The sequence below is a fragment of the Halichoerus grypus genome, chromosome 8, assembly GCF_964656455.1.
Source record: "Halichoerus grypus chromosome 8, mHalGry1.hap1.1, whole genome shotgun sequence".
Classification (NCBI taxonomy): Eukaryota; Metazoa; Chordata; class Mammalia; order Carnivora; family Phocidae; genus Halichoerus; species Halichoerus grypus.
The window spans coordinates 120,292,562-120,313,523 of record NC_135719.1 but is presented as its reverse complement, the minus strand read 5'-3'; the positions used below and the strand labels follow the sequence as shown (position 1 = coordinate 120,313,523).

Below are 20,962 nucleotides of genomic sequence, written 5' to 3'. Positions count from 1 at the left end.
CACCTCAGCGAGTATGTCCCAAAGGTCTTACTTCCCTGCATGGCCTCTGTGGCCTCCTGGGCTGGGGGTGGTGGGTGACCGAACCCTTCTTTGTAAAGGGACCAATGTGGAAGCAGGTGTCACCTTGTAGGCTTCTGCAGGGGGAGTTACACAGTGAGCGAAAGAAATGGGTCAAGGTCTTGAACTTTCTACCTGTCTTTTTTTTTTTTTCCCTAAAATTATATCAGGATTCCAGGAGCCTGCTTCTTTCCTAAAGGGAACTGTGGGAGCAGGGCTGTCACTTGAGGGCGGAGGCACCCCTGGTGGAGTTTGCAGACGGGCCATTGCCGTTTCTAAAGAAAGTACTCTTCTTCCGTGGTGCCTGTGCTTTCTTTCCAAAGGCAGATATCCTGGTTATAATGATCGGTTTTCTCAGTCTCTCTGGGTGAAGCCACCTGGGCATGGGCAGGCTGAGTTGCAGGCTTGGGAAAGAGGCGGGTCTCTGTGAAAAATCCCCAGGTGGGCCACTGGGGAAGTCCCCCAGACTTCATCCGAAGGAGCCTGCCTTGACCCTGGAACAGGCAGCAGGCTCCGAGGGATGGGCGGGGCTCCCGAGGGAGGCTCCCAGGATCCATCTCCTAAAATTCCACGAACACAGGCCTCATTCAGTCTGCCGGTTTGACAAAGTGAACACAAGTCAAAGCTTAGGACCACTGAGCCCGGGATTTCAAGATGAATCAGGAGGTTAACAAGGCCAAGGAGGGCTTTATCCATGAAACATCACAGTGGTAACTGCTACTTGCCTGTGATGCGTGGCCATCTCTGATTCTTACCCACTTGGTCACCATGCTGGACATAGCTTACCTATGTCGGTACAGAGACCACTGGCTCCCCCGGGTCCCTCTCCCCAGCCTTCAAGGGAAGTGGCCCTAGTGACTTCAGGTGGATTGCTACCCCCAGCCCTCCTCGTGGGGCATGTCGGCCTGTTCCCTATGACCTTGCTCTTTCCAGGGCCCCACAGGGAAGGAATTTCCCTCCTTGTCACCTTTTGGGATTCCCTGTAGTTACCTGTTGGTTTTTAAGAGGAAGGATGATCAATCAGGAGTTCTACATGAAAAGTGGCCATGGCATCTCCAGGGCAGAGTTAGGCTGGAGGACAGAGGGGTGAGGGTCTAAGGATGTGACTCCTTGCCTCAGTGTCTTGAGACCTGGGACTCAAAGCACCCATCCTGTCTTGGAGACCCTCTGGCCATTCCCACAGTTGGACCTGGTGGAGGCCTCCTTGTTCTGACACCTCACCCTAGAGGTGCAATCTCTTGACTTTGAGCTTTAAAGGACCTTTATGCTGACCTCATTCTGCCCCCTCACACACACACATCCCAGCAGGCCCTCCCAGTACATGAATCAGTGGGTATGTATCCTATTTGAAAAGTTCTGCAAAAAAAAAAAAAAAATTTACATCTTAATTATTTCTTTTCAGTTCAAAGCACCCTCATTCTCAGGAAATTCTTCCTTATGCCTAGCCTCTGTTTATCTTGCTGCAATAAAAACTCATTTTGTCTTGTTCATCAACCAGTTGTGAGGTCCCATCTTTCTGTCCCTTAAGCCCTTGTCGTCTGCAGGGTCACCCTTCTCTAGGGCCCCAGGATGCATATCTGTCTTTTCATCGGCATTATCTGCTCCCACCCCTAGGCTGTCTTTCTATCCTAGGACCCCCAAAAAGGCTTTGAGTTCCTCTCCCCTTGTAGTTGGGTCATGATGTGAAAAGATGAATTTTAAAAATTACCAGAGCTCCTGGTGATATAGGGACATGTGGCCCTTGCTGGTGTTGGGTCCACAGTGCCCTCCAGGGCCTGAGAAGGCAGTGTCCCCTGGAGTTTCTGGGCCTTTGCCTCTGATTTCCAGTCAGTCCCCTCTCATTCCTCTCGTCACCAGGACCCATGTGGGGCATCTGCTAGCCCAGCACTCCCTCAGCGCAAGACCCGCACTTAGCCTTCCCACAGGCGCCTAGCTTTCTGGACCTTCTGCCTGTGCTTGGTTGGTCCTATATCTCGCCTTCATGCCGTAGAGGGTCTCCGAGTCTTCTCTGATGTTCTTTAGGCTTTGAGCCAGGAGCAGATTCTGTAGGGATCCTGAGAGGCCCTGCTGCTTCTCACTAGGCACCTTATTCCAGACTCCCAGCTTTGAATTTCTGCATCTCCCAAGATCCTGGCCAATTCAGCCTGAGAGCCTGAGCCTTCAGAATCCCAGGGCCTCCACTTGGGATTCTCGGCTGGGCGTGAATTTTCTCACCTCTTTACCTGAACATTTTGATTGTATCAGTCATCACATTAGTGTCTTCCCAACATGCATGATTGGCCTCAAACTCAGGTCCTTTTCCAGGGGCCCCCAGTTCAGCCACCAAGATCTCTCTTTGGGCTCCCTTGATCCGTGGGACCCAGCGTGGGCTGGCAGAAGCTGGCGAGGAGGCGGTGGATTCGAAGCCCTGAGAGCTGCCTTCTTGCCACGTGGAGCTGCAGGGGTGAGAGCTCTTGCTACCCAGGGCTGACCGTGAGCACCCCCTCCCCACCTTTCTTGTTGCCAGGCGGAGACAGCAGCCAATCGCATCTGCAAGGTGTTGGCCGTCAACCAGGAGAACGAGCAGCTCATGGAAGACTATGAGAAGCTGGCCAGCGATGTGGGTACCTCCTGGGTTCTCCTGGCCCGGCTCCAGCCAGGCTCTGCTACCCCACCCTGGGGGAAGAGGGAGCCCCCAGAACCTGTCCCCCCAAACCCGCCCCTGGGGCACAGTCTGAGGCTGGGTGTAGTCCTTGGTCCCAGCACAGCAGATCCAGGGAAGCTTCCGCTCCTCACCCATTCGTTCTCCCAGGAGGCAGAGGGGGGCGCCAATCGAGCCGAGTCCCCAGCTTTTTCTCTCACCAACAAACAGTGAGCCTGGCAAACTCTGCACCTCTCTGGGTCTTGTTTTTTTTTTTCACTTGTCAAGTGAGAGCTAAGCCAAGAAAGAGATCTCAGGGGCCTTTCTAGCCTGGTATACTGTTGTTCTGTGAGAGGCTTGGCCTAGAAAAGGAGGACGCCTGGTTCTGTGAGGATGTGACCTGGAGAGGGACCCGTGCTGGCTCAAGCTAGCTTAGCAGCTGGGCCCACCCAGGGGACAGGAGGAGATAGCGCTGGGTCTGCTGTTCTGGGTTTTGCCATTGACTCTATTTGGGTCACTTTAGGCTTTGAGCCAGGAGCAGATGCTGTAGGGATCCACTTGCTTTTTCCTTAAAAGAACTCAGCCTTCTGAGCCTCTGGTGGATCTGCCATCCAGCATACTAAGAACCCAGGTGCCAGGCTCTATCCATGCTCTTCCATTCTAGCCTCCTCACCTTGGCACCTCACGGTGCTCGGTCACCCCTCTGCAGCCTGGGGGAGGCTCACAGCACCTAACCCCATGGGGTTCCCGTCATTATGCCAGTGAGTTCGTTTGGGGGACAGGCTGGTACCTTGCAGGCGCTCGTTCTGCCTCCTGTGACCACCAACACTCCCCCCCCCCCCAGCTTCTCCACTGTCATCACCTTACCCAGGCTGTTACCTGCCTGTGCCCCAGAAGCCGGCCTCTTCCCTTTTGAGTCAGAGATCCTCATTCTAGAATTCTAGATGGCCAGGTGACTGACAAGGGCCTCGGGAAACAACTGTGCACCCCTCCCTGGTACGGATGAGGACACGGAGGCCCAGCCGGGTGGTAGAGCTGGAACCAGAGCTCGGGTCTGCTCCTAGTCGCGCTGACTTCCCACCAGGTCTGGCAGAGCAGGGAGGTGGAGTTGGCCTCCTCCCCTAGCAGAGAGGAGGCTGGTGGCCAGGCTGCATGAAGGAGCACCCTGGAACCTGGCCTCGTGGCCGGGGAGTGGCAGTTGGGACAGAATGTGCTGTCAGGAGAGCCCTCCCCCCAGCTCCCACAGCGTGGGAAGGGCCAAAAGGCCATCAGGAGGAGAGGGAAGCAGCCCTTGCCCCCGCTCCCAGCACCCTCACCCCTTCCGCCCTCCAGCTGTTGGAGTGGATCCGCCGCACCATCCCGTGGCTGGAGAACCGGGCGCCGGAGAACACCATGCACGCCATGCAGCAGAAGCTGGAGGATTTCCGGGACTACCGGCGCCTGCACAAGCCGCCCAAAGTGCAGGAGAAGTGCCAGCTGGAGATCAACTTCAACACGCTGCAGACCAAGCTGCGCCTCAGCAACCGACCCGCCTTCATGCCCTCTGAGGGCAGGATGGTCTCGGTGAGCGCCGGCCCCCCCCCCCCCCCCCCCGCCCCAGGCTGGACCGCCGCCTCCAGCCCCAAGCTGCTCCCAGTCAGGGCAGGACGTGTCTTCCCCTGCCTGCCCCCCAGGCTCAACCCCCACACCCCCCACTATTCCAGGCCCGACTCGCCCTGCCAGACCCAGAATATCCACCTGGACCCCCCAGCACCACCTTCTCCCCCACCCCTCAGAAAACCATCTTGGCAAACAAAATGCCTCTTGACATATTGAACCAAACAGGGCTCGATTCAATAGCAATTAAGATAATTTTTTATTGCCATGGAATCTTTTTTAAGCACTTTAAAAAAAGTGTTTTACCATACAAAAAATGTAATGGATTTTTTTTTTTTTTGGTTGGATATTTCAAAGATACAAATAGGCAAAATACAGAAAATAGAAATTACTCAATCTCAATTACCCAATATCAACTTAAAAAATGTTAGGGTGGCTCAGTTGGTTGGGCATCCAACTCTTGATCTCAGCTCAGGTCTGGATCTCAGGGTCGTGAGTTCAAGCCCCGAGTTGGGCTCCATACTGGGCACAGAGCCTCCTTAAGAAAAAAAAGATTTTTGGAAAAGATTCTTTTAGTCTCTGTAAATATAATTTTTAAGGAAATCCTAAAGCATGTTATTTGATAAGTTGCTTTTTAAAAAGAAATTAAAATTATATTGTGAATGGCTTTCCGAGTTGTTAAATTCTCTTCATTTAGGTTACTTAGGTTATTACTGCTTCCCGCTTACCCTGTCCTCAGACTTGGGAAGAAATGTTATGAGCCAGGGAAGCATGCAAAAGAAAATTTAAGAATTCACCAAGATAGAGCTTTTGCCCTTTAAAATGAGAAGTCATGAGGAGGCGTGGGCATATAAGGCGGGAGGGGCCGGGGACAGGCAAAGCCCGTTGGAAGGAGGCGGGATCCCGGGGGACCCTGGAGGAGAGGAAAGAGTCTCTGGCCATTGTATCTGCACTTTGGAAAGTGGCTGTCTTTTTACAGATTCCAGGCTAAAACAGCAACTTTTAGGTGGCTAGAGCCCCTGCTAACAGAGGGTACTCTGTGTGAGTTAGAAGAGCCCCCTCCTCCGGGTGGATGTAGCCCGTCCCCGGGGCCTCCAGGTGGCATGCAGGCCGGTTCAGCCCCTATCTGCCCAGCGGGCACCCTGCACTAATTGTAGGAGCGACCCTGTGGGTGGCTCCCTGTCTGAAGGGCTGTGGGTTTGTGCTCAGCAGCTGTCACTGTCCTCATGCTTGGCCACCTTGCCCAGACCAGGGTCTCTGCAGGCTCTAGGCTACTGCCCAGAGCCCATGAGCAGATCCAGAGATGTGGGGAGCCTGGGAGGCTCCCATGCCTGCTTGCCTCATTCAATTGTTGTTCTTTTCCCCTGGCTGGCCCTACATTCTCTGTGATTGGTCAGCATCCTGGGCCACAGAGGGCCTCGGGCTCTTTCCGCATAGAGCTGCACGCCCAAAGCCCTATAGCTGGGTAGCCCTTGTGGACTTGGGGCCTCACTCCCTGCCCAGGAGCCTGGGAAACACCAGTGTGGGGCTGGGTGGGCGTGGCTGAGATGGGGAAGGGGCTTCTTCTAGAAGGCATGGGGCAGCTGTGGTGGGTCTCGGGGGCCAGGAGGGGCTGACCCTGTGCCTCCCATCCCTACAGGACATCAACAATGCCTGGGGCTGCCTAGAGCAGGCGGAGAAGGGCTACGAGGAGTGGCTGCTGAATGAGATCCGGAGGCTGGAGCGGCTCGACCACCTGGCAGAGAAGTTCCGGCAGAAGGCCTCCATCCATGAGGCCTGGACGGACGGTGAGGCCAGCCCAGCCTCCTGTTTCCCCCCGGGGGTGCCGGCTCTCGTGCTCTACCAGCTGAGCCGCCAGCTACGGCTTCTCTCTCTTGCTGCTTGTTTGTTTTGTCTCTTACCAGTTCTTGTCATTAGACAAGTTCATTAGCCTTTTAGGTGTCTCCACTTCCTCGTCTGTAAAGTGGGGATAATCACAGTGCCAACTTCATAGGTTTAGGGGAACGGAATGAATGGATACCTGGGCTAGGATGATGCTACGTATGTGTAATTCATTGTTGGTTTTGGTCACCGTGATGATGTCTTCTTCCCTGAGTCCGTTAGGTTGGGGTTCTCATCCCAACTCTGCCACCTAGAAGCAGGGTAACTTTGGACCAGCGATTTAGCCCCCAGGTCTCGTTCCCTCATCTGTGACATGCAGATGACCATGCGCCCTCTCCTGTGTTAGCTTCCTAGGGCCGCCGGTGCAAAGGACCAGACACTGGGTGGCTTCACACAACAGAAACGTGCTCTCTCAGGAGGAGGAGGTCAGGAGGAGTCCAAAGCAGAAGGGTTGGCAGGGTTGGCTCCTTCTGGAGGCTCTGAGGACGAGGCTCTCCGTGTTGCTCCCTGGCATCTGGTGGTTGCTGGTCATCCTTGGTGTCACTGGCTTAGCTCAGTCTCTGCCTCCAACCCCCCATGGCTGCTTCTGTGTCTCTCCTTTTTCTAATAAAGGCTCCAGTCATTGGATTTAGGGCCCTCCCTAGTCTCCTATGACCTCATCTTAACTAATTGCATCTGCAAAGATCCTATTTTCAACTAAGGTCAGATTCTGAACTTCTGGTTTGACATGAGTTTTAGGGGACACTGTTCAACTCAGCCTGCCTCCTCCTAGGGTTGTTGTAGGAGTAAACATCATAAGGACATTTTATGCTTAGCTGAGCGCCGGGCACATAGAGCCCACTCCGTAAATGGTAGCCCTGGGTATTTTTCCTCCTCTGCCTTCCCTCTTCCTGTTTCCAGCCTCCCGTTATAGTGATCCAGAGCCTTTGCCGTCTTAGCACACGCGTGTCTCCATTACTCCAACTTGGAGGCACTTGGGGCCATGTCTGGTGTCTGCTTGTTGGCAGCTGAAGTTAACTCCAAAGAAAGAAAAATCACACCTGGAATAGTCTTTTCCTCTGGAGAGGGACCCACACTGCCCATCTCCTAGGGTCCTGCGGCCGCTGCAGCCGGAGCCTCTGGGGCAGACCCTCTTGGCTGGTGGAGCGCAGTGTCTCCACTCTCCCCCAGTCACCTCTGTCGTGCTCCTCAGATCTTGGGCTGGAGACCATTAGGGACGGCTGTACCCTGTGGCGTGGTGGGGGATGGGAGCGTGCTTGACTCGGCCTGAGGGGCTTGGGTTTAGCTCCACGTCGTAAGTACACAGGGACGCAGGTTGCTCTCCGCGCCGCCTCCGCCGCACGTGTAGGAAGCTATTCATCCAGGTGCGCCTGGTGCAGGGTGGAAGGGGGGATCGCACCAGCTCACCCACATGTTCCGATCACGTCCGCTCCAGGGCCAAGGCGCAGCTCACAGAAAGGTACAGAGCAGGGGCCGGCCCCGTCAGCCGGCCGCCACCAGCTGGTGTGCGGGCCGTGGACACTGGCACCACCTCTGGGCAGAGCAGTCTGGCTGCGCACGTCCACGCCCAGCCGTGGCCCTGCCTGCTGAGCCGGGAATTCTTGAGACTGTCTGAAGAATTAACCCTGAACGTGGGGAAATCACACGTCCAGAGAGATTTGCTGTGAGACCCTCTCTAATAGCACAAGCTGAGGGGCCTGGATGCCCCACAGTAGCGTGGCAGGTGGTCATGCCAGTGGTGGCTCAGCCACGGGAGGGGACACGTGCGGCAACTGGAGCCGGAGCAGAGACTCTGATGACGCGCTGCTGAGTGTTTGAAGGCAGGAAGGGCAGCTTAGATGTCCCTGCCGGGTGTAACACAGCATCTGCCTAAGGAAAGATGGGAACGGAGTAGGAAAGGAGGCTCAGCTGTAATTTTTTTCCCCCTAAACTTGTCAAATTATTATTCCGACTTAAAGAAAAAAAAAGTGGAGGGGCGCCTGGCTGTCATGAGACTCTTGATCTTGGGGTTGTGAGTTTGAGCCTCACCTTGGGTGTAGAGATGACTTAAAATCTTAAAAAAAGGGGCACCTGGGTGGCTCAGTCAGTTAAGCGTCTGCCTTCGACTCAGGTCATGATCCCAGAGTCCTGGGATCGAGCCCACATTGGGCTCTCTGCTCCATGGGGGTCTGCTTCTCCCTCTGCCTCTGCCCCTCCCCCTGCTCATGCTTTTTCTCTCTCAAATAAATGAATAAAGTCTTTAAAAATTCTTAAAAAAAAAAAAGAAGTAGAGGGAAGGAAAGAAAGGCCATATCGGGCACCGTCTTCCAGCCTCCATAGCCCAGCCTTCATTTGTTGAGCAGGACTGAGCATCCCTGACGGGCCCAGATGGGGAGGGTGGGCGTGCGGGCCAGGCCAAGCCAGGGCGGCCCTTGTCCTGTACCAGATGCTTCACGAGACAGCTGTCAGACATCATGTAACAACAGTCCCAGGAGGTTCGTTTCTCATCCCGTTCCTCCCGGGAAGCAGAAATCCAAGACAGGCCAGCCCCGCCCCACTGCTAAAGAGAGGGCGGTGCCCCTGACAGAGAAGGTTCTGGCCACTGTTGGATTCTGTGTAGCGTGCACTGGACATGCTGACCACAGTGAGAGTAATTAAGGGGTGGGGTCCCTGCAGGGCTGCTGGGGGCTAGCAACAATAACTGGAGAAGCTCTAAAGATGGGGCACCCCTGAGGCGCTTGGGTGGTTCTTTCCTGGCTATACCATGGGGCCTAGCCCTGTGTAGCCTTCGTGTGTAACCACTCCTCGTGGCCCCGTACGTGTTCCATGGAAAGTAGGAACTTCCCCGACTCGGCCTCTTAGTGGATGTTCCCGCTGCACATCACTTTCTGAAGCTCCAGATGATCGATCGCTGTATGGTGGACATCTGGGGATGTCGTGCCCCCGGATATGGGGCTCTTGGGGCCCCGAGGGGTAGATGGTCGGGGCCAAGAAGATGGGGCCTCCGGCTTCTGCTCAGCCTCGTACCCCCTCTCTCTGAACCCAGGCAAAGAGGCTATGCTCCGGCAGAAGGATTATGAGACTGCCACCCTCTCGGAGATCAAGGCCCTGCTTAAGAAGCACGAGGCTTTTGAGAGCGACCTGGCCGCCCACCAGGACCGCGTGGAGCAGATCGCTGCCATTGCGCAGGAGCTCAAGTAGGCGAGGCGCGGCAAGGGCTGGGGCTGCCGTGGGAGGCGGGGTGTGGCTGTGAGGCGAGGAGGGGGTACAGTGGGCGCCCGAGTGGGAAGGGCATCAATACAGAAGACTGAGTGTCGCCCCAGGCGGAGAATGAGCCCGTGACCCTACTGCTGAGGGCATCTGGTCCTTTCCTGGAACTAGTGCAGGGCCAGAGCTCTTGCTGGGCCTCAGAGGCTCCCTGCCGTGGGGCACTGGGGTCAAGACTGGCATTGCCTCCAGCCGAGGTGTGCCAGGGGCCCCAGACAGAACTGGCCTTCATTTGTCTCCCAGCAGTCTTCTGAAAGCCAAGGAGTTGGGGGGTGGGAGGGGCACCTAGAAGGCCCCCCCGTGCTTCTCGCACCCCCAGCCCCAGGGAGGAGAGCAGGTCCTGGAGGTAACCCGGGTCACCGGACTCTTCCTGTCTCTTGCCTTCTAGTGAGCTGGACTATTATGACTCACCCAGTGTCAATGCCCGGTGCCAAAAGATCTGTGACCAGTGGGACAATCTGGGAGCCCTAACCCAGAAGCGGAGGGAAGCTCTGGAGGTGAGGGCCCCTGAGGGAGAGGGAGGCCTGCCTCTAGCAGCTCTGGGTGCCTCTTCCTGCTTTGTGAGTCCCTTTGCTTTGAGCCAGAAGGCTCCGCTGGGTTCCCTGGACCTGCTCTGGCCTGCCTGTCGAAGGTTCACCCTGGCACTGGATTGAGCTCTGCCTTGCTGGAGACGCCTCCTCTCTGGCCCTAACCACACCTCCCCCTCCCGGTCTAGTGCACTTCGCAGCCCAACCCTAGCCATTTGAGAACTTTCCTATTCTACAGGTCAGACCGGGGGCCAGGCTGGGTGATTCCAAATGTGGGAGGGTCTGTAGATCCCTCATTATGAACCAGTGTCCCAGAGAAAGCCTAGTCTTTCTGTCTGACTTAGTCTGGTGCATCCAGACCTAGACCCCTTGTGGCTGGCCAGGAGGGTCTTGGAGGCCTGGGGCGGGGCGGGGGCGGTGCGGGGAGTGGGCAGGGAGTGATGATTCTGGATATGACTCTGCTGAATATTTCCCTGTCCACCCCTTCCCTTCAATTGTCACTCCCAGCGGACAGAGAAACTGCTGGAGACCATTGACCAGCTGTACTTGGAGTATGCCAAGCGGGCCGCACCCTTCAACAACTGGATGGAGGGGGCCATGGAAGATCTGCAGGACACCTTCATCGTGCACACCATCGAGGAGATCCAGGTGTGCTGCAGACCCCTCACCCCCGGAGGCCGGCTCCCCCAGGCCCCTGTGCAAACCTCGCTCCTGCAGAACTGCTCTGTGGGGATGGGGATAGCAGCCAAAGATTTTATACATTTGAATGAATTACATTTTATGTATTTTGATTAGGTAATATATGCAGATGGTATAAAATCTAGAAGATAAAAAGGATATGCTGTAAATTCTCCCTCCTACCCTAGTGCCCTCCCCAGAGGGAAGGGCATATGCAAGCATTTTTTAATTTATTCATTAATTTATATTTATTTTTGTGTTCTTTATGTATTTATTTATTAATTAATGTGTTCTTCCCCATACCCCCTTTAACACAGAATTATATACTGTATTCTGAACCCTTGTTTTTAACTTAATGTTTTGGAGCTCATTGCATATTAATAGCTTCCTCATTCTTTTATACAGCTGCAGGGGATTGGATTTAAAAGATTTTGCAAAGGAAGCCTGGGTTGGGGAGGGTCACCTGGGGAGCAGACCTGGGGCACCCTTGTCCCTGACCCGACTGTGGGGTGGGGTACACTCTAGGGTGGTTGCTCCTGACTTCACCGGCCCTAAGCATGAAGCTATTGCTTTGATGGCTCTGCCTTCACCTCCCCGTGGCTGGCCCTGCCCGCCTGGTTCTCAGCCATGAGCATCCTTGGTTGATGCTTCTGGGTCTCCCAGCTGGGGTGGGGCCAGGCCTTCAGTGGCCCTGGCACCCCTCTCTACCCTGGGACCTGTAGGGCTCCCTTAGTTCATCTTGCCCACAGGAGGCACCGGTCACTGTGCTTCTCTCGCACCCAGGGACTGACCACAGCCCACGAGCAGTTCAAGGCCACCCTCCCTGATGCCGACAAGGAGCGTCTGGCCATCCTGGGTATCCACAACGAGGTGTCCAAGATTGTCCAGACCTACCACGTCAACATGGCGGGCACCAACCCCTACACAACCATCACTCCTCAGGAGATCAATGGCAAATGGGAGCACGTGAGTGCAAGGGCTGGGTGGGGCATTGGCTGGGCCATTGAAAGTTTTATAAGGGCAGGGATTTTGTCCCCTTTTTTGGTTGATTTTTATTGATTTTTATTGATCTTATTTTTTTCACTATCACACGGTAAGTACTCATCGGTCCAGTTAATGAACGATGGAGTTTCTGGAACAGGTCCATGTGTTCACTCCTGTTCTATACCTGCCTGGCCCCTTCCCTTCATGCCTCTTCCATTTCCTCATCTGAAGTATGGGGCAGGTGGCCGGCCCGTTGCCCACGTGCCATGATTGTCCCCACCCCAGGTGCGGCAGTTGGTGCCTCGGAGGGACCAGGCCCTGACGGAGGAGCATGCCCGCCAGCAACACAATGAGAGGCTACGTAAGCAGTTCGCAGCCCAGGCCAATGTCATCGGGCCCTGGATTCAGACCAAGATGGAGGTGCGTCCCCTCACGGGAGGCAGGGATGGGGGCTTCTGCCCCTCTGAGCACCATCCCAGCCGTCAGGCTTGCCCTGTCTCCTCCTAGGCGGGACCCCGGGAGGAATGCCTGTCCCAAGCCCATGAAGGGCCTGCTGCCCTACAGGGGTGTGGAGCCTGTCAGGGAAGGCCAGTGGGTTGATCTCGATCTCTGGTTTGTGAGCAAAGACCCACCCAGGGCTGCCATTAAAGAGCCACATGAGGAAGTCCCACAGAAGGATGAGTGCCTGGGGAACTGACTAGCTGATTTATCCTTTGGGTTCTTTGACTGACCAGGTCTCCCTTCCTCCTGAGCAGAGAGCTTTGTCAAAGAGAAGGATCTTTCCAGAGAGAGAACTGAGCCTCGGGCAAGCATGGAATTTTTTTGTTGAGTTGTTGGGCCAGATCTTGGGGCACTGTAGATCAGGGAAGGGGCCCTGCTTGGGTTAGAGAGCATGGTGTCCCTCTGAGCTCCTTGAGGGCAGAGACCATGTCGAGCTCATGTTTGTGTCTCTCCTGCACCCCACCCCCACCTGCTTAGCACATGGTGCGTAGTAGCTGCTTAGGAAATATTTGCTGGGTCAAATTGAGTGTACAATTGAGGCTTTTACAAACAGGTTTTGTTTCCATAGATGAAGTCAAGACAGAAAGGGGGATGAGGCCTGGCCCGTGGGGCAGGTGGGATCGAGGCAGGCCAAGGCAGGCCCTGTGGGGGCAGAACAGCAGGTGCGTGGCCACTGAGGAGGCGCGTCAGGTGCTCTGAGGCTGTGAGGAAGCTGGATCTGTGGGCAGAGAGAGAGTCCCTGAGGTGGGTGATAGCTGGAAACAAGGCTTGGGTGGGGAGTTTGAATGGCAAGCAGAGGAGCGAACGTTTAGGTGAGGAACTGACTTGCAGCCCCTTTCTAAGGCTGAGAGGCACCCGAGAGACGGGAAGTATGTCATCTGGTAATGACAATTCTTCTCATACCCCTTTATGGTGCTGTTGCCACACCAAGGTGTGTCCCTGCTCAATGTGTCTTGTTCTTGGTTGACTAATGACCACTGATGGGTTCTCTGGTACTGGGGTGGGAACCGAGAATCGTCTGAGGGGCTTGACCGATGACCTGGGTGCCCCAGTCCCTACCCCAGGGACAGAGTGGGGCGGTCTGACAAGGACTTCCTTCCGGGTGAGCAGGAGATCGGGCGGATCTCCATCGAGATGCACGGGACCCTGGAGGACCAGCTCAGCCACCTGCGACAGTATGAAAAGAGCATTGTCAACTACAAGCCCAAGATCGACCAGCTGGAGGGTGACCACCAGCTCATCCAGGAGGCCCTCATCTTCGACAACAAGCACACCAACTACACCATGGAGGTGGGTGGCGCCGACCTTGCTTCTCCAGGAAGGGAGCCCCATATCCCCTTCTGCTCCCCACCCCCCGGGCTGGCGCAGGGGGCAGTTACCCATCTTCCAAGGGAAGTGCTCGTCGCAGGAGGACAAACTCTCACTTGGGAGTGAGGGGATACTCGCTGCTGCTGCCCTCTGGAGCTCTGGGTCTTCAGGCTCTTCTGAATTTCACAGGGAGGTTGTTGAGAATGCAGACTCGCAGGCTCCAGCTCTAGGATTTGATTCACTAGGTCTGGGATGAGGCTGAGCACCCTGGTGATTCAGATGCAGGTGGTCTCCAAACACTGGCTTAGGCACCTGCTCTCCAAGTGGTGAATTGTTTGGACCGTGAAGGTGTGTGTGTGTGGCGCTAGAGCGGAGATGTGCAGGGCCCTCCTTCCTGACCTGGCTCACGCCGTCAGTTCTGGTCTCTGCTGCCTCAGGTGGAGGCCAGCGCCCTCCTTTGCTTCCCCTTTCATCATCTGGGTCCTCTGTCCTGGTGTGTTGTCCTTGTCCTGGTGATGCTGTAAATCTGGCTGGCGGTCCGGATTTGATTGCTTGGGCCGTTTCAGTATTGGGGGAACGAGTAGCTGGGAGCGGCAGAGGCCCAGGCCTGGGGCCCCTTTGCTGACAGGCTCCTCATCCCCGCCCCCCAGCATATCCGTGTGGGCTGGGAGCAGCTCCTCACCACCATCGCCAGGACCATCAACGAAGTGGAGAATCAGATCCTGACCCGAGATGCCAAGGGCATCAGCCAGGAGCAGATGAATGAGTTCCGGGCCTCCTTCAACCACTTCGACCGGGTGAGAGCCCCACCACCCGCACTTAGAGCAGTCCCCAGCCCCTGCCCCAGGGCCCTGGAGGGCACTGCCCAGGAGGTGGGCAGCCATGCTGGGCCAGTTCCTGGGCAAGCGAGGAGGAGGAGGAGCAGAAGAAGGGAGAACAGGGAGTCAGCCTGCCCTGACTGCACCTCCCAGCCGGCCTTAGAAAGCCTGTCCCGGTGTGCTGTCCCTGCTTTTGCGGAGCAAGAGTGCATGTAGTGAGTGGAGAGAGGATCTCTGGCCCCGACCCTTGCTCTCTGGCCACGAGGAGTCAGCCCTTGGGAGCAAGGCTCCCCTAGCCTCAGGGAGGCTCCCTCCGCCCACCCCCAGCAGTCTTTGGGAGACTCTGTGGGGCGTCAGTGTTGTTCGTCCTAGGTTCTCATCCTGGCTCTGGGACAGGCTGGGTTTTACGTGGGCCGGCCCTCCCAGTGCCCTGGGGCTTCTGGGCGGCCAGAGGGGTCAGAGCATGGGGTTCAGTGCTGCCCACCGCCCCTGCCTCCTGCCCTGTCCTCCAGCCTCCTGGGTGGGTGAAGCCTCCTTGGAAAGCCGGGTTGGGGCCTTGGGCACGGGGTGGGCCGGGCCCTTCTGGGGGAGCTTCTCACCCCTGTGGCTCACCGTGTTCCCCTCTGGCCTGCTTCCCAGAGCAGGGCTGCGTGTGCCAGGGAGAGGGCACCCTCTGGACCTCGTCCGTGTGTCTAACCGTGTGCACTTTTATTTCCCCTCCCCCCCCCGCCCCTTCCACCCTCCACCCTCTCCACCCGCATGCCTTTGTCCCCGTGTCTCCCCACACACACCACCCTCCACCCGGGGCATGGCCCACCCCTTCCCCTCACGGCCTCCACCTCCCTGGCACCGCATGGCTCGCTGCCTGGCGCACGGCGGCCCCAGGATCACTCCGGCACGCTGGGTCCCGAGGAGTTCAAAGCCTGCCTCATCAGCTTGGGTTATGATATTGGCAACGACCCCCAGGTACTCGCCTCCTGCATGGAGCATGCTCAGGGGTGGCATCCGGGCCGAGAAATAACGCGTTTCTCCTTTTTCTTTTCTCTCTCTCTGTCTGGATCTCCCTGTCTCCCCTTTCCTGTGGGCCTCGGGGCTCGTCCTCTCCTGCTGTCTGGCCCATGTCGGGCTCCTCTTCCCACTGCTCCAACTGCTCTGACCTGTGCCTTCGGTCGTCTTTCGTGGGAACCTGCCCGGGGCCCACCTTCCTCTCTCCTTGTCACTCTCCATCCTGTGGACGGACTTTTGCCTCTCCCTATTCTCTCTCCTCCCTGTGGATGTGTCTCTTCCTGTGTTCCTTTTCCCTTCCTAACCCCCCCCCCAACCATACACCTCGACCTCCCCTTCTGGCCATCTGCGCCCTGTCCTCCTGGCCCTGGGCCGGCCCTTCCTCCTCCTGCCTCTGACCCTCCGGTGTCTCGGTGCCACTGCCCCCACAGAAGAAGACAGGCATGATGGACACGGATGATTTCCGCGCCTGCCTTATCTCCATGGGTTACAACATGGTAACGTAAACCCCGCCCTCTGCTCTGATGAGGGCCCGCCAGCTGGCCAGAGAAGCCGAGTCCTGGCCAGGGCAGGCTGGAGGCCCTCAGGCTAGGGGCTGCTCTCGCTGGAGGGGCCTCACGATTCTAGTCTGTCGGGAAGATGGCGCCCTGCAGGCTGGGCCCAGCCTCGTGGCCTGTGTGTGTCCCAGGGGTCTGGCCTTCTCACCTCGGTCTCTGTGCTGGCGTATTCTTTGGCACTTACTGTGGAGATGGGCTTTTTCACTCCCATGGTGGATGGTGGGGCTGAGCCCAAGGCTGGCAGGGAGGACTGGAGGTTTGGACTTCCCGGGTCGGGTTGGGCTCGACTTCATCTTTCAGGAAGCACAGAGGTTTCTGCCTCCGCCGTGGCGGTGGCTCCGGCCACGCCTGCCGCCCCTTGGCCTTCACAGTCTTCTCAGCTGTGTGCCCTCACGCAGGCCTTCTGAGCAGAGTGGGGGCCTGAGCTGGGCAGCCAGGCAGCTCCTGGGCCGCGGTGCAAAGGGCAGAGCTTGTGGGCTGCCCCGTGCCAGGCAAGGGCGCAGGCTTGAGACGCAGGGAACCCAGGAGTAAATCCCAGCTCTGCCATCACCAGCTTGGGGACCGGGATGAGGCGAGGGGACCCCAGCAGGACTGCGGTCAGGGCTCACTGAAGGAACTTCCGTGAGTGCTGTGCATGGGTCTGACACACAGAAAGTATGGTGTGGGGAGATCACAGGTTGTGGAGCCAGACCATCCAAGCTCAAACCCCAGCTCTTTTACCTGCTGGCTGTGTGACCTTGAGCAAGTCACCAAGCCTGTCTGGGCCTCCGGTTGCTCGTCTGGAAACCCGACAGAAGGAATAAGGACCTGCGCCATGCAGTGGTGGGGAGGGTGAAAAGAAGCGAAATGCCTGCAGCCGTTAGAAGAGCGCCTGGCACACGGTCCATGCCCCGTGCCGTCAGCCTCGACAGCTGTTGGCAGGACTGTCGTCGTTTGCTCCGACGGGAACCTGTGGGGCGTGGGAAGCCTGAACTGGGTCTTCGCTCTTGGGTCTGATGTCCCTGTGACGCCCTTAGGACAGCCCAGGTCAGGTCAGGGGGCCGCTGTGCCCCCCTCTCACAGCCTCAGGCTACTTTGAGCCCCCAGGGGCTTCAGGTCCATATGAGACATTCCCAGCAGCCTGTGGCTGAGAGGTTGACAGGCCTGGGGTTGGCTCTTCTCTCCAGGGAGAGGCAGAATTTGCCCGTATCATGAGCATCGTGGACCCCAACCGCCTGGGGGTAGTGACGTTCCAGGCCTTCATCGACTTTATGTCTCGGGAGACCGCCGACACAGACACAGCGGACCAAGTCATGGCCTCCTTCAAGATCCTGGCTGGGGACAAGGTGGGTCTGCTATGGCGTGGGTGCTGTGCAGGGTCCACTCCGATCTGGAGGGGAGGTCACTTGCACCCCGTGACCCCTTCCTCCCACTGGGCCTCCCCCTGCTGTCCACCTCCACCCATTTCTGTAATGTTTTGGGATCAGCTAAGGTGTTAGGACACAATATGAGCCTGTGGGGGTGGGGGGGTGTCTCCTGCCAGGGAGCGGGACTCCTTCGCACTTGGGCTGGAGCGATGAGTGGTAGAGGCGGGTGGAATGGGGTGGGGATGTGACCGAGTGATGGAAGGGCCGTCTGAGAACTCAGACTTCACCCTTACGTCGTGCCGGGCACAGGCGGGGAGCGGGAGGGAAGCATGTCTCGCACTGGTCTACCCTGAGCAGCAGTCAGTTTCGGTTTCCAAATTTCCCAAGTCCCCTGCCTGGCAATGGAACAGTGGGAATACCAGGGGAAACTGGCAAAGCGGGGGATGTCTAGAGGCCAGAGTTCCTTTCTGTAAAATTCATAGGATAATCCTTCTGCCATCCTTCCTCCAGACTGAAAAGATTGAGTTATAAAAAGCCAAAGCCAATGGGGAGCATAATTTCTGGAATGTCTCAGTCTATAAGGGAAAAAGACTGAGCCAATAGAGGTTCCTAAAGGTCGGTTCCTAAAGTTTAAGGACACCCTATTAGAGTCCTAGCACCTTGGAGCTGGAATGACCCTCAGAAACCACTTACTTGAAGTGACTCTGGGTCTCTGAGGTCCAGAAAGGGGCCTGGGCTCCTGACTTTTGGAGTGACCTAGGGGTGACCCCACCCTCCTCGAAACTGGTTCCTAGGGGACTCTGGCAGAGGTAGGGCATGGGGCTGGGGGCCCACCTTGTGGGTCAGAGCCTCAAGTGAGCTGTTCTGGAGCCTAAAACTCCTAAAAGAAGCAACTTCCCAGTAGACCTGTCACGGACACACACAAACCTGGGCTGAGAACCAGGCAAGGTGGGGGCAGGCCCACATCTCGCAACCGTGGTGGAGACAGCTGTCCGCCACGGCGATGTCACGCTTGGATGCTCACTGCATTTGCTGAAATTACGTGACCTCCAGAGTGTTCACTTGAGCGGGTGTGCGTCCCAGCCGGAGTCCCTGCTGGTGCTGCCCCAGCCCGTGGTTGCTGCAGACTAGAGAGATACGTGGAATTATAGGTGCAGGTGGCGCTTGAATTAGCTTGCACACAGGCCAAAGTAGGTATGGAAGTGGCAGGACAGGAGATTGAAAACGAACATATATTTTGTATATACACACGTGTGTATGTATGCAAGTGTGTGCATTATAAACACGTGCGTATATAAATGTATACGTGATATACATGTGCATGGGTGCGCGTGCACGTCTCTGTATCCAGAAGCAGGAGGAGGGGACGGGGACGGGGCGGGGTGCTGCCACCCCCAGTGACATCCCGGCGGCCCTGCCCGCGCTCTCTGCAGAACTACATCACGGTGGACGAGCTGCGCCGAGAGCTGCCGCCCGACCAGGCCGAGTACTGCATCGCGAGGATGGCCCCCTACGGCGGCCCCGACGCCGTGCCGGGCGCGCTGGACTACATGTCCTTCTCCACGGCGCTGTACGGCGAGAGTGACCTCTAACGCGCCCGCCCAGGCCAGCGCCCTCGCCCTGCCCGCTGTGCGCCCTCCCCCGCCCTGCGCCCCTGCTGCCCCCTCTCCCGCCGGGGTTTGGTCTCCTCGCTCAGCCTCGAGCCCGGCGAGCCGGGACCCACATGGCGTCAAGCCTCCCTGCCCGCAAAGTGACAGTTTACAAAATTATTTTCTGCAAAAAAGAAAAAAAAAGTTATGTTAAAAAAAGTAAAAAAAGCCAAAAAACCACATATTTTATTATAGAAAAAGTATTTTTTTCTCCACCAGACTTAAATGGAAAAGAGGAAAAATTAACTGTTTGCACCGAAATGTTTTGTTTTGTTGTGACATAGGACAATAACCAAGCACAATGTTCTATTCTGTACTTTTTATCGATTTTTTTTTTTCTCTCTGTATCATCTGCTGTATTCATTTCTCCAATCTCATGTCCACCTTGATGTGGGAGCGGGGGGGGGGGGTATCTCATCAGAAGGCACATTGGTGCATGTGTGTTTGCTAGCTCACTTGTCCATGAAAATATTTTATGATATTAAAGAAAATCTTTTGAAATGGCTCTTTTTTAAGGAAGAGAATTTATGTGTCTTGTCTTCTCGTTTTTAAGCCCAGAGGTGTGGTTAGTGCACTTTTTTTCCTTTAGTTTTAATTATTGCCGATTAAAAATGAGTAAGATTGGAGAGTGTGGACAATTTCGATATTACTTGTCACACACCATATTAAAGCAACAGTGCTCCCATGACCATTCTTGGCCTGCTCCTTGCTCACTGTTTTCCAGAAGCGTGCGTGGGTCAAGGATGATGGGGGCCCACTGTACCCAACCTTAATAGGTTTTTGACCCTGGCACATTCCATCCTCCTACACTTTGCTATCTTTATTTTAAGAAAGAAAAGGTGGTTTCCTCTGAAGGCTCCTGTGATTTGAAGATAAGGTCATGGATGTGTAAGGAACGGGCTGTGTAATAAGTCCTACCTTTGTTTTCTGTCGCATCAGACAGCTCTGTGACATCTGTGTGCCCCTCCCTTCTGCTTAGTTTTGCTATAAGGGAACACACGGAACTGTCTCAGTAAGAGTCCTCTTGACCCTCACTATTCAAAATGTCCTGCAGTTGGGGCGCCTGGGTGGCTCAGTTGGTTAAGTGTCTGCCTTCGGCTCACGTCATGATCTCGGGGTCCTGGGTTTGAGACCCGAGTCTGCTTCTCCCTCTGCCCCTCCCCCTGCTTGTGCTGTCTCTCAAATAAATAAATAAAATCTTAAAAACAAAACAAAATGTCCTGCAGACAGCAGCAGTCCAGCATCACCTGGGAATTTGCTGGAAATGCAGTCTCAGGCCCCACCCCACACTTTCAGAATCAGAATCTGCATTTTAACAAGATCCCCAGGGGATCTGTGTGCCCTGCTCTAGCCTCTCCGGTTTTTTCTCCTTGCCTGTCTGTCCTTCCTGAGGCTGTCTTTTACTTACAGGACAGGGAGTGACGACTATCAGTGATAATACCAGTGCAGTAGACTGTTGTTTCCAGTGGGGACACTGCACTATTGTTCCTTTAGCTATTAAGTGGCAATAATAGTGCTGTTGGAAAGCCAATGCAGTAACACATAGAGCTCCTAGAATCTTAGAACATTCTGGAATACTCACTGCCCAGGGAAAGAGGCAAGAGGACTGTTCAGAAGGAAGGACATGGGGTAGAGGTTGGCATTTGCTTTGGGAAACATTCCTGTAGGATTTACCACCGGCTGGTTAAAAGTCCAGTAAATGCTCGGTGTCGGTCTGTGGTGGGTGCAGCTCCATGGGGACAACCATGGAACAAGACCAGAGCCTGGCCTCAGAGGGTCAAAGTCCTTTGAGAGAGGCTAATACACAAGATACCCGGTTTTAGCTATTTACCTGCAAGTCTAACCGAGGGCACAGTGGTATAGGAGTTGAGGAGAGGGGGAAATTGTTCCAACCAGAAAGTTCCCTAAACCCAAGGTGCGAGCACTTGACCATACCACAGTTTCTAGAGGTCAATCGACCTTTTCACTGCTCACGTTAGAAAAGAACTGGGTAAGGCATTTGAACGAAAGTATGCTTACTGAGTTATTCTACATCCTTAGACAAATGCCTTTATTTGATATTCTCAATATTCAAATTTGCTTGTATGTGTGCAGATGACTATATCCTTACTTTACATTTTCAATCCTGCTAAAGAGATAAAATTTTTTAAATCCATTTCTTAAGCTATTTAGGTTATCACACACATCTT

General features: G+C 55.6%; 1 protein-coding gene across 3 annotated transcripts in view; it reads left to right on the top strand.

Moving 5' to 3' along the window:
• Window positions 1-19,399, top strand: part of ACTN1 (actinin alpha 1) — a 93,853-nt gene extending 74,454 nt beyond the window's left edge. Inside the window, exons 9-22 of one of the 3 annotated variants that reach the window (XM_036117433.2) lie at window positions 2,564-2,656; window positions 4,010-4,240; window positions 5,913-6,060; window positions 9,180-9,330; window positions 9,789-9,897; window positions 10,435-10,575; window positions 11,389-11,571; window positions 11,875-12,009; window positions 13,201-13,380; window positions 14,049-14,195; window positions 15,102-15,182; window positions 15,653-15,718; window positions 16,945-17,103; window positions 18,558-19,399. In XM_036117433.2, the coding sequence (XP_035973326.1) occupies window positions 2,564-2,656; window positions 4,010-4,240; window positions 5,913-6,060; window positions 9,180-9,330; window positions 9,789-9,897; window positions 10,435-10,575; window positions 11,389-11,571; window positions 11,875-12,009; window positions 13,201-13,380; window positions 14,049-14,195; window positions 15,102-15,182; window positions 15,653-15,718; window positions 16,945-17,103; window positions 18,558-18,716 (1,983 nt within the window). In that variant the 3' untranslated portion in view covers window positions 18,717-19,399. The remainder of the gene's footprint in view (window positions 1-2,563; window positions 2,657-4,009; window positions 4,241-5,912; window positions 6,061-9,179; window positions 9,331-9,788; window positions 9,898-10,434; window positions 10,576-11,388; window positions 11,572-11,874; window positions 12,010-13,200; window positions 13,381-14,048; window positions 14,196-15,101; window positions 15,183-15,652; window positions 15,719-16,944; window positions 17,104-18,557) is intronic. The other 2 variants (XM_036117435.2, XM_036117434.2) reach the window with 2 other exon arrangements.
• Window positions 19,400-20,962: the final 1,563 nt, after the last annotated feature.